This window comes from Vitis vinifera, chromosome 19, assembly GCF_030704535.1.
Source record: "Vitis vinifera cultivar Pinot Noir 40024 chromosome 19, ASM3070453v1".
NCBI classification, from domain to species: domain Eukaryota; kingdom Viridiplantae; phylum Streptophyta; class Magnoliopsida; order Vitales; family Vitaceae; genus Vitis; species Vitis vinifera.
This window is the reverse complement of record NC_081823.1, coordinates 5,015,412-5,030,974: the sequence shown is the minus strand read 5'-3', so window position 1 is coordinate 5,030,974 and position 15,563 is coordinate 5,015,412. Positions and strand designations below refer to the sequence as shown.

At 30.4% G+C, this 15,563-nt stretch overlaps 1 protein-coding gene across 2 annotated transcripts; it reads right to left on the bottom strand.

The window, feature by feature from the left end:
* Positions 1-2,732: 2,732 nt before the first annotated feature.
* On the bottom strand, positions 2,733-5,181 carry LOC100255654 (multiple organellar RNA editing factor 9, chloroplastic). Of its 2 annotated transcripts, XM_002283175.5 has the most exons (5): positions 4,780-5,181; positions 3,603-3,700; positions 3,444-3,509; positions 3,166-3,342; positions 2,733-3,079 (listed from the first exon to the last, which is right to left on the bottom strand). In XM_002283175.5, exons 1-4 carry the CDS (start codon positions 5,127-5,129, stop codon positions 3,167-3,169), a joined length of 690 nt encoding a protein of 229 aa, XP_002283211.1. In that variant the 5' UTR covers positions 5,130-5,181; the 3' UTR covers positions 2,733-3,079; position 3,166. The 2 variants fall into 2 exon arrangements, with proteins under 2 accessions (XP_002283211.1, XP_059591363.1); XM_059735380.1 differs by having other exon boundaries at positions 2,733-3,342; positions 4,780-5,168.
* Positions 5,182-15,563: the final 10,382 nt, after the last annotated feature.

Below are 15,563 nucleotides of genomic sequence, written 5' to 3'. Positions count from 1 at the left end.
ATGCCCCATGGGGCCCAAGCCCACTTGAATGAGATTTCAAGCGGTTTGGCCCAGGAAACCATAATACGCACAAACAAGTTAACTAGTATTTTTCTATATGTCCTAGTGGTTCCACTCAAGATTTTAGTTCATTGGGCATATAATTCATAAGTGTATATAAGAAAGTTTAAGTAAAAACGTAAAAATGTATTAGATCTTATGAATTGACTTTTTGAAATGGACTAATTAATTCATTAGAATCTAAATGGGTTGGATTATGTAACCCAAACTTGATTTGAGTTTAAATCGCTTAAGCCCACAAAGAAGCTTATCTAAACCCCTTTAGGGGAGAGAGCTTTAGTCTTGTAATTCAATTTTTTGAAATTCCAGAGAGAAGGATATCTTTTTCTTATGCCAAGACTTGTGAAGGGAGAGATAAGGTGGAAGATTGTTGGATAGATGAGTTATACAACGACCATTGTAGTTTTCAAGTTTCCATCGGATGAAAATCGATTTAAAAACATCCAAATTGCAAGTTTGAGCTTTCCAACACTAAATCTTTATTTTATAATGGTTTTTAAAATCATTTATTTCAACTATGATAGGTCTAAAGTGAGTGCCATTGGGATAGTTGCATGCACTTTATTGATATAGAGCCAAGGAGCAAAGTAATTCAAAGTTCCCAACAACTAATGTTAAATCCCTAAGTTAGGATTTTGCATGTTAGATCTATTTTAAGGAATGCTCATTTTTCTTACAAGGTTGTTTATTCACCCTATAGCCTAAAGATATAAAAAAATGTGTATTGATATTAATATGATGAACATATTTGTGATTAAATGAATATAAATATTTTTTTTCTCCAGATGGGTTGTAAGCCCCATAAGAGGTATAAAATTTTTCTTTGTTGTAAAAATCCATTATTTACATTAATAGATTGGTTGTAAACTTCAATTTGAAAAGAGTATAGGACTTTTCTTTTCCTTATAAAAGTTCATTTTTTTATCAATTTATGTAACCTTGGGAGAAGATGGAAGCGATCAAATCATTCTAAAAAAAAAAAAAAGTTTTTGGATGGAATCACAACCCTGAATTTGACTCAAAATCGAGGGTGTCTTCCATACATTTCATAAGGCAAGCCACATATGGTTTTGAAGCTTAGAAAGTTACCAATCCAAAGCTTTAAATGATTCACAAATTGGAGTTAAAACCAAGGGGATATGGCTAATTGAAGCAACAAGTGCTGGTTGACACCATCTAGTTGAAGAGCTTGAGTGTGCCTAGATAAGAGCTCAAGTGCTTAGATTAGAGCTCCAGTGCTAAAGGCGACAATGAAGGCAACATGTGCTTAGATTAGAGCTCCAGTGCTAAAGGCGACAATGAAGGCAACATGGAGGGGGCAAAAATGGCTCTTTGGGAGTTTTTAGTTTAGGGTTTTATTAACTAACCCTAATTTTGATTCTAGGGCTATTATGATAATTTAGATTTTATTCAAATTTTAATTACAAGATATGCAACAAGATTCTTTATGGAGAAATATTTGTTTAATTATTTTTTAGTTTATTATATGTTATTTATTATATTGCATTAATAAATTTTCATGAGAAGATTTTCTTAAAACCATTTATTTAAATTGGTTGTTCCTAATAAGAGTGTTATTCCTTTTGGAACTATCCTTTTAGTTTTGATACAAGTGATTCTCTAATCTCTCCCCATGAGAATGAAAACTACAAGAGAAGGAGAACAATATCTAAGATGATCCTCCAAATTCTCCTCTTGGAAACAAGAAGGAAACCATCTAATTTGGACATGAATAGTTCAAAGATAAGAAATCAAATAACAATTCTTTCGGGTATTAGAGAATTTATGATAAAAAAAATATTACAAAAATATTTTTGAAAGTTTTAGTAATTTAAGAAAGCTATAAAACATGTTGAAAATACTTTCCATAATAGATTGTTTAATTCATTTTAAGGAAATAAATATTTTTGCAAGTTTTTCATAAAGAATATTTTATGAATTATCAAAAGATTATATTTTTTTATTAACTTACTATTTTTAATAATTTTTATTAAATAATTAAATATTATATAATATAAACTTTATTACCTGTCCCTAATATACCAGTGGTTAATTGCCTACCATTCATCTTGGAGACTAGGGTTCATTTGTAACTTACACGTGTCAATTTTGTTATTGCTCTCTTGGGGATTTGTTAGAAAGTTGCTATGTTATAAATACTATTTTTCTGTTTTTAATAACAAAAATCCATTTTCTAAACACAATTTTCCATTTTTAAGTTCTAAAATACAGTTCACAATTAATATAACAGACCCCATAATTTCCCCCCCTCCTTTTTTTTTCTCCTTATTTTTGCCAAGTCCTATTTATCTTTTTAACCAATAGGTGGATCAGACCATGGAAATTGAGGCAAGAACAGGGGAAAAAGGAATTTTGGAGCATAAGAAATCATATAATCACTCGTACTGATGAAAAGAAATGATATAGCATCCAAACAAGAAGATAAAAATATGTCCTAACCATTCATTTCAATCAGGACCAATGAGGAGATCACCCACCTCTTGGACCACCCATTATTGGTACCCTGCATAATTCACCATGTAAAAGAGTCTCCATTACATGATTAACAATTATGCATGGAACTTTTGCAGGCAACAAGAGGAATGATGCAAGGAAATGGTAAATGGAACAATAGCTCAATGTCTAATGCCAAATCTAACAGTACAAGAACAGAAGCATGAAAGTCCAGGTGCCTATCAAATTCCACAATTAGTTCAATCCATACATCTAAATATCATACTTCCAAAGCTAAACTACACGGGAATAGTTTGATCACACAAATGAGATACCATTAAAGAGATAGATTTGGATTAACTAAATATTCCTCAAGTGTTATCTTCCATCAAAGTTCTTACAGGCTAACAGAACATTTTCCATCGCCCGACAACCATATAACCTGAACTCTACAAAAATCTAAGGACGGATTTGAGTATCCACTGACAAATGTCCTCATATGTAACTAACCATTATCCATTGTAGATCAGTGTAACAGCCACCTCTAGAGAAAAATATTAATGAACTGCCAATACAAAATAAAGAACAGTTACCATACAAATCATAACAATACGATTTATAGAAACATGCGAGGTATCTAAAATTGAATACCTCATCCAGAATTTGATTCTGAGCGGCTTGCTTCTTGTCGTGGTCGTCTTTTTTCAGCAGGAGGGCCATCTCTTCGTCTTTCATATCTTCTGCTCTCATATTTTGATTCTCTTCGTTGTTTTGGCTGGTAAGTAGGGTATGTGCAAGGAATGATCTCCCCATTTATGTATTTATCACCTAAAAACCCACAAGATGAAAAGGGGAGATAGTATGACCATTAGCCACAGCAATAAAGTAAAACCGTTCCTTAATTTCACCAAAGAGTTGAACAAACCAACCTCCATAATCCTTATTCTTAACATCTATGTATGAATCTGGCAGCACCCAAAGAACGCCAGGCAACCCTACATAAATAAGGAAACAGTGCAAAGTGATTCTCCAAAACCCATGCAAGGGACCGTCTATTGAACAATCAAGCACTGGCAATATTCACCTACCCTTGAATTTTTCAGATGTTTCTTCAGACACAGTGCATTGGAACCCAGTATATGTGGTGGTGCTAAAAGCATACATATTCTTCTTTGCTTCTTCCATGCTGTGCAGAAAACGCCCAGGTGAGATCAAGAACAAAGAACCATCAGGTAAAACACACTCAACAATCTCCCTAGTTTGAAAAAGTTCAACACTCTTCTTTTATCCTCAAAGAGTTACAATTTGAAATTCATTAGTTCAGTGCATAGGGCCATGTTATTGAAGCATCAAATGGCAGTACTCTATACAACTCAATCTAGCTTAGCCTACACACTGGAGCTTTTAGATGCATTTGTTGTATCATCATCTTCAAATTAACATGGCACTTAAAGTGAAAAAGACAAAAAAAAAAAAAAGAAGGGAAAAAAGCAGGAAGAATATTCATTCTCTTCCCATCTATGGCTTCCACTCTTCCCACTGATTGCTTTCTAAAATCTTGAAGATACAACTAACATGTTTCCATGTCAACCCAAGAAAAGATTTTGAACCCAACATGCAATAAGGGGTTCATTTGATGAACCAATCATAACCCTCTCAAAACAAGAAATATGTAGTCATTTATTGACTCCAAATTTATTTTTATCTCTTATTTTTCTTCACTTTTTCCTTCCTTTAACTTTCCTTGATATTTTCTGCTCTTCTCATTGTTTTTCTTTTCTTTGCATTTTAACTTGAATTTCCTAGGAACCAAACATAGCCTAAAAGAGAAAAAAGAGGTTCCCTGAATTGACTAACACAAAGATTGTATTAAACCTATAAAATGGTAGGTTAGGTCAACACTGAGTAATATCGAATCTCAGATCTCATTGGAGAGTCCAACATTTCATTTCCAAGATTCCCTCTTAATACCAAGCCATGCTATAGGTCCAGCAAACTCGCCCCTTCTCTTATTCCATTACACATACAGCATAAATAACCCTGATTTTGTGAAAATTTATATCAAAATACATCTAAGCATTTCGGGAAATGAATCATTTTTCTTTAATTAAAGACAAACCACAACCATGGAATGAAAATTCAATACAAGGAACACGCTATTATCCCATAACAAGTTCAAATGCCTAATCATTTCCTTTTTCTTTCATGTCATTTTCTCGACAATCAAACAGAGGACAGGAAAAAGCGAATCGCAAGAGAGAGTACCTTCCCAGTACAGTAGCGAGCGTGTTGAGATACGTATCGATCATCTGCTCTCTCGTGGGAGCCGGGTCTTTGGGGAACTCCATGACAATGAGCCAGTGGTTATAGTCACAGCCGGGTAACATAATCGTTTCTCTAGGTTCATTGCTGCTGCTCCGCTTCGATGAGTACTCGCCATCGCTAACGGCGGCTCGAATCGGACGTACGGCGCCAGAGCGGGAGGTGAGTCGCGGGCGAGAGATTGAGTTGAATCGGAGGGGAAAAGCGAGTTGAACAGTGGACCTAGGGTTTGGGTGGGAGGAGGAGATTAGGGTTTTGAAAGTGAAGGAGGTGGTGGTATATGTGGTCGCCATTGGAGAGAAGTGAATTGCAGAGATGAGGTTTGGAGTTGATATTTATGTTTGACCCCCTGGGCCCCGGATTTTTTTTCTGGTTCTTGGGCTGAGCCCAAGTCACATTTCAGGTAGGTGGCTCCTCAAAACGACGCCGTTGAATATCCTTCGTTTGTACTTGAACTTTTTCTGTTTGTTTTATTCCTGTAGTTAGGTTCACCTATCCAGCCCTAACCCAACCCAACATTTGGGTTGTATAGATAATCATTTTCAATTCTTGGATTGAGTTTGATTTAAAATTTTTCAATCTAGACTTAATTTGAGTTAGGTTTGGACCAATGCCAAATTTAATATTTTTATAATATTTATAATGCATGTTACAATAAAGGATGAATTTTGGTTATAAGTTATTCCCCCTTTACTTCTAAATATTATTGCAGATGTATCATTTATTTATTTTTCTTCTTTGTATTAATTAATTTTACTCTATTTTGCTGAATTGGATTGCTTTGCGGGGGTAGAAAATTTGTTGCTGTCTCTATACTATCAAAGGCTCTAGGGATGTCGGAATAGAAGAGCACTCATCTTAGGATGGACTTACTACTTAAATGCTTTTACCAGTTATTCAATTCACTTAACACTTGGCTACCTAGCTTTTACTGAAGACACAATAATTGGTATGCTAAAGGTGCATCCTTTATACAATTTTCATACTAAGAAAATGTCCTTTCAATGTTTTAATGTCCACACCAAATATGGATTAAACTATCTCACAACATTCTAAATCCAGGTTACGTACTATTTTAACGGGCGAACAACCCAACCCTTTAAATATATTATAACCCGTCAATGTGAACTCTCGGGGGAGATTAACTTGTTATCCTTAAAGTAACTTTTATCTATTAAACGATGACCCTTATACTTAGCACTGTTAGATCACTAAGGTTTACTTTTGTCCTTACTCAATAGGCGGGTCATGCAGTCAAGCTCCCTCCTACCTTTGCACTCAAGGGCTAATCTTCATCTAGTTTGAGAAAACCTTTACATGCCTCCATCATCTTTTAGGAGGCTAGTCCTCATATAAACTGTACATTTAAGATTATCCCTTGGCCTAGAGGTTTTGACAAAAATGTTTTTTAGTGGAAAGAGTGTAATTTATAATTTTTCATTTTCTTTGTGAATCATTTATTAGAATGACTTTAACTAACTATTTGTTTTAATACACTTCTTAATTTTTTTAAAAAAAATAATTATAAAATTTATATAAAAACAAAATATTTTCTAAAAAAAATATTGATTTATCTTATATTTTTAAAATTCTAAAATTTGGGATAGTAATTTTTTTTTTATTTCTCAAATAAATTTTTTTTTAAAAATTCTAAAAACAAAAATTATATCTTACATAAAATTATAATTATTGTCTAATTTTAAAAATAGAAAACAGGAGTGTATTGAAATAGACATTAAACTTATGAGATTCAAAGAATCAAAGAGAGAAAAAAAAATTATCTAAGGCTTGTTTTCTTAACAACATAAGAAAGACTACATACAAAATAAAGTTATGTAAATAGGTTCATAATCAAAGAAAATTAAAATACTACATACAAAATAGAGTTGTTCACAATAAAAATAAATAAATAAAAAAAATTAAAAGATTATATCACCCTTGCTCCTAAATAGTTTCACCTCTTTCTCTACTCATTTCCATAGTGGGTCACGCAGTTTATTTATTTATTTTTTCATCTCTTTTCGCCATGAAAGGTGGCACTGTTCATTACCCAAATGAAAATCGAAAATAATGAAGGTTTTTTTTTGTGTTTGATTGAAACTCGAAGATGGTAGTGAAGCTTGTGGAGAAATAAATGTCTAAGATCAAGTATGTGCATAGAGCAGCCAAAATATCATTGTTGGATATCCTCAAAATATTATACTGATATTTTGAAAAAAAAAAAATTAATGAGATATAAATAGATTAAGAATGTGTTTGGTAATGATTTTACGAAACGTTTTTAATATTTCGAATACTTGAATGATAAAAAATTTTAAGTATTAAAAATATTAGAAATATTTTCTAAAATTATTACCAAACAGATTTTAAAACTTATGTATTGTTTTTTAAAGGTGATAAAATTTCATACGATCCGATAACATAACTTGAACTCAACACACTTTTTGTGAGTTTAGGTTGAGTATAATCTGGTTTAGGTCAAATTGGTGTCGACTTGTATAACATGTTTAATAAATAGACAATTTTTAGGTTAATCACTTAATATGAATTTGATGTGAATTTACTTATTTAATAATTATATTGATTAATTTAATTATAAATTTAAATTATTTAATATATATTTGACTCGTTTTTAAATTTTTTTGTAAATAAATAAATCGATTGAGTTATAAATATATTTTGTTAAAATATTAATCATATAAAATTACATAAAATTTAACTCAGTCTAACATATAAATAAGAGAATTTGATTATTGAATATGTTAAATTACTTGTCAATTATTTAATAGTTAGATAATATTTGATTTTATATTTTTAATCCTTTCATTATTGGTTTGAGTTAATCTATGTACATAAGAATATCTAGGTTTTTGACCCGATTAAGCAAATTCCCACCCCTACCTTTTCCCATATGTAGTCAATTGCTTCAATATTGAGATTAGTCAATTCATTTGTGACATGATTGATAGCTCTAACATCTAGCAACCAGCTACCCTCATATGCCATATAAGGGCTAAGCTATCATGGCTATGTTTGATCCTCGACGACTTCCAATTCCTTAAGCATTAGAAAGTCTAGTTGAACTTGAATCAAACACTTTTGTATAACAGGCCAAACTAACCAAAAATTTGGCACTGAGGCCTAGTATAGAAGATGAGACATTTTAATAGCTTCACTTGACCAGTCTACTCCCAATGCCCCATTATTTCTGAAGTTTACAGGCCAATACAGCCGTGATTACAAAGAAAGAACTCATGGGCTGAACTTGGGTTGGGTCTTAATTGGTGGGGCCTCAATTCTGAGGCTGAATTTGGGCTGAACTGGGTTAAATGAAGTTGGGGAATATTCCCTGAGTGGTAATCTAGAAGCCCAACCTCTCATAATGGGGCAGCTGCCTAATTGTTTATTTTGTATGCTGGTTTGGTGGCTTGCAGATTGCATTCGATCTTATATCTTGTCCTCCTTAGGAGAAATTGGAGAAAATTCACTTTGATATGGGACTTGGAATTTGGTCTAAGTAATTTCACTATCTCCCATTTTCTTTTAACACCATCATCAGCACTTTTGAAAAGAAAACAGCCACTTCCCAAGAAAATAAATAACAATAATAACCCACAAAAGAACCATTGCACCCAATAATAGTACTTCCACAATCACAAAATCACAATTCCATTCAGACCGATCTCTCTCTCTCTCTCTCTCTCCCTCTCTCTCTCTCCAATGGCCAAGTGGTTAAGGGAGAGACAAAGAGAAAAACAATATAATGGTTATGTAAAGTGATTCTACTCCCTCTATATTGTTTATTTTATCAATCATGTCCAACAGTGTCTCTTCCCATTCATTTCTTTAATGGGTTGTAGTTAGTCACAGCTTTGATTCAACACTTAGCTTGAGGGAGGAGGACCAGGGCCAGGACCAGTCACCAGTCTAGTTGAATTCAACAATGCTGGATGTTAGGAAGACCCTAGACATCCACTTACTCCTCAACGCCCCCCTGATTGCTGCTTCAACTACTAACAATATCATTAGTATCATTAATATATAAATGATGCATGTTCCTCACAATCATTCATTAAAGATATAGTCTCCTTCTCCTTTTCTAAATGTAAATAAATTCGACAAGCGCGACACCCGTGTTCAAATTATTACTCTTAATCTTTGTTTTTAAGTATTTAACCTTCAAACATTGTTAGAGCATACGAAATATTCTTGTAAAATAACTTTATATTATAATTTAAAATTAAAAATGATTTTGATTAATCAATTTAATATCTTAATCACTAAAAAACTTAAATGATTTAACTTAAAGTTATCTTAACTTATTAAATAATAAATTTTAATAAATACATAATAATTTGAAAAAAGTAGGATTTGATTCACTAATATGAAAAAAAGAACCCAAAATTTTTTAAATTAGTATTATCTTCATATATTTAAAAATAATTTGAAAAACATGCACTTTTTAATAACTTATCCAATTATTTTCAAAAATACATTTTTTACTTGTCATATCATTCAAATCAATTGACAACTAGATTTTCCATATAAATATTTCCATTCCTTTTAGTTATTTTATTACTATTATTTTATTATTTGAGGTTTTTTTTTTCTCTCTAGAAATAAACACATTGTAGGATTATTATTCTAGTTTCCTAAAAGTTTAGGAAATATTGTGCAAAAAAAAAAAAAAAAATCATATTTAAATAAGATATATATATATATATATATATATATATATATATATATATATATATATATATATATATATATATATATATATTGTATTTTATAAAATTTTAAGTAGAAATATTGTCTAACAAATCATATTTAATCATAATTAACAATTTGAAAAGTAATGAGGCTGTTTATTAAATAATAAATTTAATAATATATAATTATTTTAATCATGATTAGTTTATTTAATATAAAATAATTATTTATTTATTTTTATACTACATATCAAAGTACAACTGTATTGTAAAACATTTTATATCTAAAAAACTCTTACAACAAATTTTATTCTCAATTATATTGCACAATTATTAATATTATATAATAAATATAAATTTATTATTGATTTATTTATTATTAAGAACATGAATTTATTTTTAACTTATTAATACTAAAATAATTTTTTTTTTCAAATTCTTACTTTATAATGTTTCTACAGAAAAAAAAAATCTCAAATAATAAAATGTCTAAAAGAAAATGAAACATTTATATGGAGGAGGAGTCTAGTTGTTAATTGATTTGAGTGATATGACAAGTAAAATTAGTATTTTTTTGGAAATAATTGAATGAGTAATTAAAAAACGCATGTATTTCAAATTACTTTTAAATAGATAAAGATAATATTAATTTAAAAATTTTATGATTTTTTTTTTTCCGTATATTTTCATATTAATGAATCAAATATAACTTTTTCCTAATAATTTCATTAAAAAAAAGCTCATAAAATTGTTTTTAAGTTGAATGGAGTTTTGTTCTCGAAAATGATCGAAAATGGTAAACAAACCACCCTAAAACCTTTTGGATGGTGGAGGCGATGAGGGGGAAATGGGCCATGAGGAAGGGCCCATGAAGGAAACAAGGGAATGATGCCCCACGTGTGGGTGGGGTTGGAAATGAGGGAAGGGGTGGTCAGTCAAAGTCCACATTCTCCAGGCGGGGGGGCGCAGGGCCGGAGGGCGGTGGGGGTGGTAGGGGCCATACGTGTTTATGTCCACCACGTGTGAGGGCGATATTGAAGTGTGCCTCCTCCACAACCACCCAAGTTGAGCCGTCACCCTCTCACCAAATGTGACATTTCACGTGAACTTTGCCCAACGCCCTGCCCCCTCCTTTAGAATTGGGATGAGTGGCCCTTAATCACCTTGCCCTCTCTCTTTACAAATCATTAATATTTTATCATCTTTTTCTTTCTATATATATAATAATAATGCATAGCCCACTCACCAAAAGCCCCCCCACATCTCAATTTCCAGTGATTATTAGCATGATGATGATGATTATTTTTTTTCAAATTCCCAAGTCTATAATAAAATCATTGAATTTCCCATTTCTCCATCATACATATTCTTTCTGATGGGATGTGAGAAGGCTTCATTGGAATGTATGTCTAAGCATATTTAGGTAGTTGAAGTAGTCACCCCTGTAATATAGCTAGATGGATCATAGATAGAATAATATTTGGGCATCTTTTTCTGGGTCAGACTCAGGAATAGTTGTTTGGATGAAGAGAAATTTTTGACAGGGATGGGATTGTGGATGAATCAGGAGCTGTTGTGTTGTCGAGGTAATAATTGATGGGATCCTTGTCATTCTGGCTTGAAATGTCTGGAAAAAGGAGGAGGGGGGTTGCTTTTGGGATCGCTCTCAGGGGAATATGCATCTCTCCTTAAGTGTAGCTCTCAATCGCTCTCCCGGCTCTTCTTTGGCCACGATTATTATTATTATTATTATTATTATTATTATTGAGATGATGTGATAATTATCATTTTCAATGCTCCGACATCTACACCTCTCATGAATGCTACTGCTGTCCATCGTGGTTTTCCTATTTTTGCTCCTTTCAAGTCTTACCATCCCACGTCAACCCAAAATAATTCATTTCTATGTATATATTTCCTTTTCATTTTGTTTCATTCCATTCAATCCTTCTTCTTCACCCTTTTTTCTTTTGTCTCCCTTCCAATTGTCTCGTAATTTAACTTAGTTTTAGTTTTTTCTTTTTATAGCTTCTGCTTGTCTTATTAAGCATTGATTTTCATATAAATAATGTTCAATATTTACGTGTGAAGAGATTTGTATTTAAGTTCAATGAGCTCTTGCAACTTAAAAAATTCAAGAAAATGTTAAGAAAATTTTGAAAAAAATATTTAGGTTTGATTTTAGGAATACTAGAAAAAGAAAAAAAAAAGAGTTTATTGTGAAGGATATGCAAAAAATTCTTTTAATCCAAATGGTTCGAAGGACGTTCTACTAGGCAATCTTCATTTTTATCTTTACCGTTCAAATAATGTTTCCTTCTCCAGATGATGGACTTGATTTACAACACTTGATTGCTTAGTGTTTTCATCATTTTCCCATTGAAAATCACATATACTATTAAGGGAAAAGTAAAATAGAACAATGTTGATGAAGATCTTTTTATGAAAGAAAATAAATATAATTAAAATTAGTTAAAAACTTATGAATCTTTTAATTATTTAATTTTAGTGGATTTAATTTTTTTTATAAATTTTTTTTAATCTATATACTTTCTTGTAACTAATAATAACATTATCAATTTTTTTTGTTTCCTTTCATGTTTAGTTACAAGAAAGTATTAAAAACAGGAAAAAAAAAAAAAAAAAAAAAAACAATGCAAAGGAAAATTGTTTTTCTCTCCATTTTATTTTTTTTGTCGGACTATGTTTGGTTTCCCAAAAATTTGAAAGAAAATACAGGAAAAGAAAACAAAAAAAACAGAAAAAATGAAGAAAAATTAAAAATAAATCTAAATTAATAAATTATTTTTGTACTTTTTTTCAAACTCATTTTATTTATCTTTCTCTATTATATAAAAATTAAATAAGTTTAAAATACATACATTTCTAACTAATTTTAATTATATTTGATTTTCTTTCGTTTTTTTCCCAATGAAACTAAACATGAGAAAATCATTTTCTTTAATATTTTTTTTCTTTCCTTAATACTTTCCAAAAACCAAACATAAACTTAAACTTTCCAAAAACCAAAAAGCCTAATAATTTTTTCTTCCATGCTTATACAAATTTATCTCTACTACCTCCTCTCATATATAGAAAATAACCAAAAATTTGAAAATGCTTAAATTTAAATAATTCTAATTATATTGAATTTTTATTTTTATATTTTAGAATAAATTAAATACATTTTTTTTTGAATTGATTATTATTTTTTTATTTGGGTCGTTTTCTTGGTGTATTATATGAACATCTAGTTAATGTCTTGTCTCTCTTGACATCTACTTTTTCCTTATCTGTTATTTGTATTATTAATTAAGTGACCAACTAAACTTTCATTTTCACTAATGTCTAATTTTCATAATGCTCCACTTTACATTATTAAGTCAATGCCTCGCCTTTTCTAAATGTCAATTTTTCTATTTTCTTTGTTTGGTGGCATTCCACTTTTTGCACGTTTATATTATTAGTCAGCAGGTGGATATGTATCAATAATAATAATATTATTAATTGATTACCCTTATTTCATATATATATATTAAAAATAGTTAAAAAAAAAATTAAAATATAAAATTTTTTGAACACCTTAAATTTAATTTTTTTTAAAGCGATTATAGATACTAAACTAATATATAATTTTTCTTTGTTTTGATGGTAAAATTAGTCTTTTTTTTCTTACCTTTTCGAAAGGGGTGTTTTTTTTATTTTTTTTATTTTTATATTGAGGATTGAAAATGCTCAAAATCTTTTAGAATAACTAGAATTGCATCACAGTTGTCAAATGCACGGAGGAATTTTTTGCAAAAGGAGGACCTTTACAAGAATTCTTTTCGCACCCCTTTCTCAATAATCACAAGAGTTATCCTCCCTTTATCATTTCATGATTAAGGCTTTACACATATCATTGCCTTTGTGACTGCTATAAGCTTTGTTGCCGTGTGAGGATAACAACAGTTGTGTTTATCTTTTTAGGTATAGGTCGGTCGATTAAGTCAACTTACAAGTTTGGAGGTTGTTTCTTTTCATCATTCTTATTTTGGGATAAAATGAATTTATGTACCCTTAGATTTTGAGATAAAGCATTCCCGTTATGGTTTGATTTTTAATAACTCCAAGGACTATTTTTTTATTATTTAATTGTAAAATAAGTGTTCATCCTTCCATAATTATGAGCTGATTTTCACAATCATATGATAAAGGAAATTGGAACTTCAATTGCTTTTCAAATTGGCACTTTGGATGTTTTTCAAGGGAGCCTTTTTTCTATTTTTCTTTGGGTGTGTGTTACATGTGAATGCACAAGAAGTCCAATCACCTTTATTATATATATATGTCACGATTATTTTCCAAAAAAGCTATAAATATCTTCCCTTATGTTCCATCTTGTCTAACATGTAAAATATCACACACAAATTTTGTGCTAATAAGCTGTTTTCTTCCTCTCAAATGATTTGCTCATGTAAATAAATTAAAAATTTATTTAAATTCAGCTCAAACTTTGCTCATTTGAAATCTACTTGTCAAAAAAAAAATTATAATAATAATTAAAACCCATTTAAAATATAGGTTGAATTTGGATATGACATCACTCATAAAATCATTGGAGGGTGGGGTCAACTCACCATGTTTACATCCTCGCTTTTGACTTAAAAAATAATAACTAATTTTAAATTCACATTTTTCTAGGTAAAAAATGGTAATAATACAACGTTGTTAATGAAACAAATTAGAATTAAAATAAATAGATTTTTTATTTTATTTTTTTAAACTTGGGATAGATAGTGTTTTAATTCTTTTGAATGAAAAATATTATGAAAAAATTATAAATTTATTTTATTTAAAAACATATTTAGCTTAAGTGTAATTAATTTTTTTTTTTAAAATTAGAAGAAAAAAAAAAAACCAGTGGGTATGAAAAAAAAAATTAAATAAAAAATTGAAAATTAAAAGAAATGGTGAGGAGTGGATATTGGACAGGAAAAGAGTGATATGTCCAAAAAAACCTAAAAATACGGGTGGGAGGGGTTTGTTTGTTATCTAAGTAGGGGCCGACCGAGCCACGAACTTCAAAGGACATGCCCACGTGGATTGCGGTGCCCTTACTGGCTTATGCCACTCTGGGTCCCACCCACGCTTTCCTCTACACGTCAGGTCAACGCCAACTTTCTTGCCAAGTGTCAGGCCTCCATGCGTGGTCCCTTCTCTCCCCGGATTCTACGCTTATGGGCACTCGTGATTTCATGCACTCTGGGGCCCACCCGACAACGGGGATCGGTAGATACGTGTATTTGTCTCCTTCTCTCTCCGTATCCCGGTTTCGTCGCCGACTTCTGAACCTCTTTGATTCCTTGCCATCTCCATCTCTACGATTATTTCATTACCATAAGCGTAAGTTATAGCTTCTTCTTTCGTATTTGGAAAATTCTGCCCTACTTAATAATAAATTAATAATTACCATTCTGAATTCAGATTTAAATTACTAAACAAAGGAATGAGACTTTAATCCAATAAAAAAGTTTTTTTTTTTTTTAAATTTCACAAGAAGTAAAATGAATCAAATACAAAAATATAAGTAATTTTATTTTATAAAAAACATGTGAGGATTTTATTTATTTTATTTTATTTTTTACAATCTAATAGATTAAAATCATTTGTAATAGCCTTTTAAATACAAAAAACATTTTCGTCAATTATCAAAGATGATGTCGATGTAAAGAGATTATATGAAGATATAAGTAAGTTTTAAAACATGTTGTATTGATCTTGATGGTCTCTTATTTCATTCTTATCTTCATTCGATCGCTAAAAGTTGATGTTGGAACTTCACATGCTCTTAGATGTGGTTTGATAATTTAAAATAAATTTTAAGTTAATTTTATTAAACAACTTTAATACTAAAAGTAAAAATTAGATAATAAGTTTTAAATTAATAATTTAAATATAATTTAACTTAAAATCAACTTAAATTGTTAAATAATAAATATTAAGTTTTAACAAACGCCCTTTTAATTTTGAAATATT

Coding starts and splice junctions, on each gene's coding strand:
- LOC100255654 (XM_002283175.5), bottom strand. CDS start 5,129: ATGGCGACCACATATACCACCACCTCCTTCACTTTCAAAACCCTAATC. Junction 3,701..4,779: donor CTCGCTACTGTACTGGGAAG/GTACTCTCTCTT, acceptor TTTTCTGCACAG/CATGGAAGAAGCAAAGAAGA. Junction 3,343..3,443: donor TAAGAATAAGGATTATGGAG/GTTGGTTTGTTC, acceptor GTGGGTTTTTAG/GTGATAAATACATAAATGGG.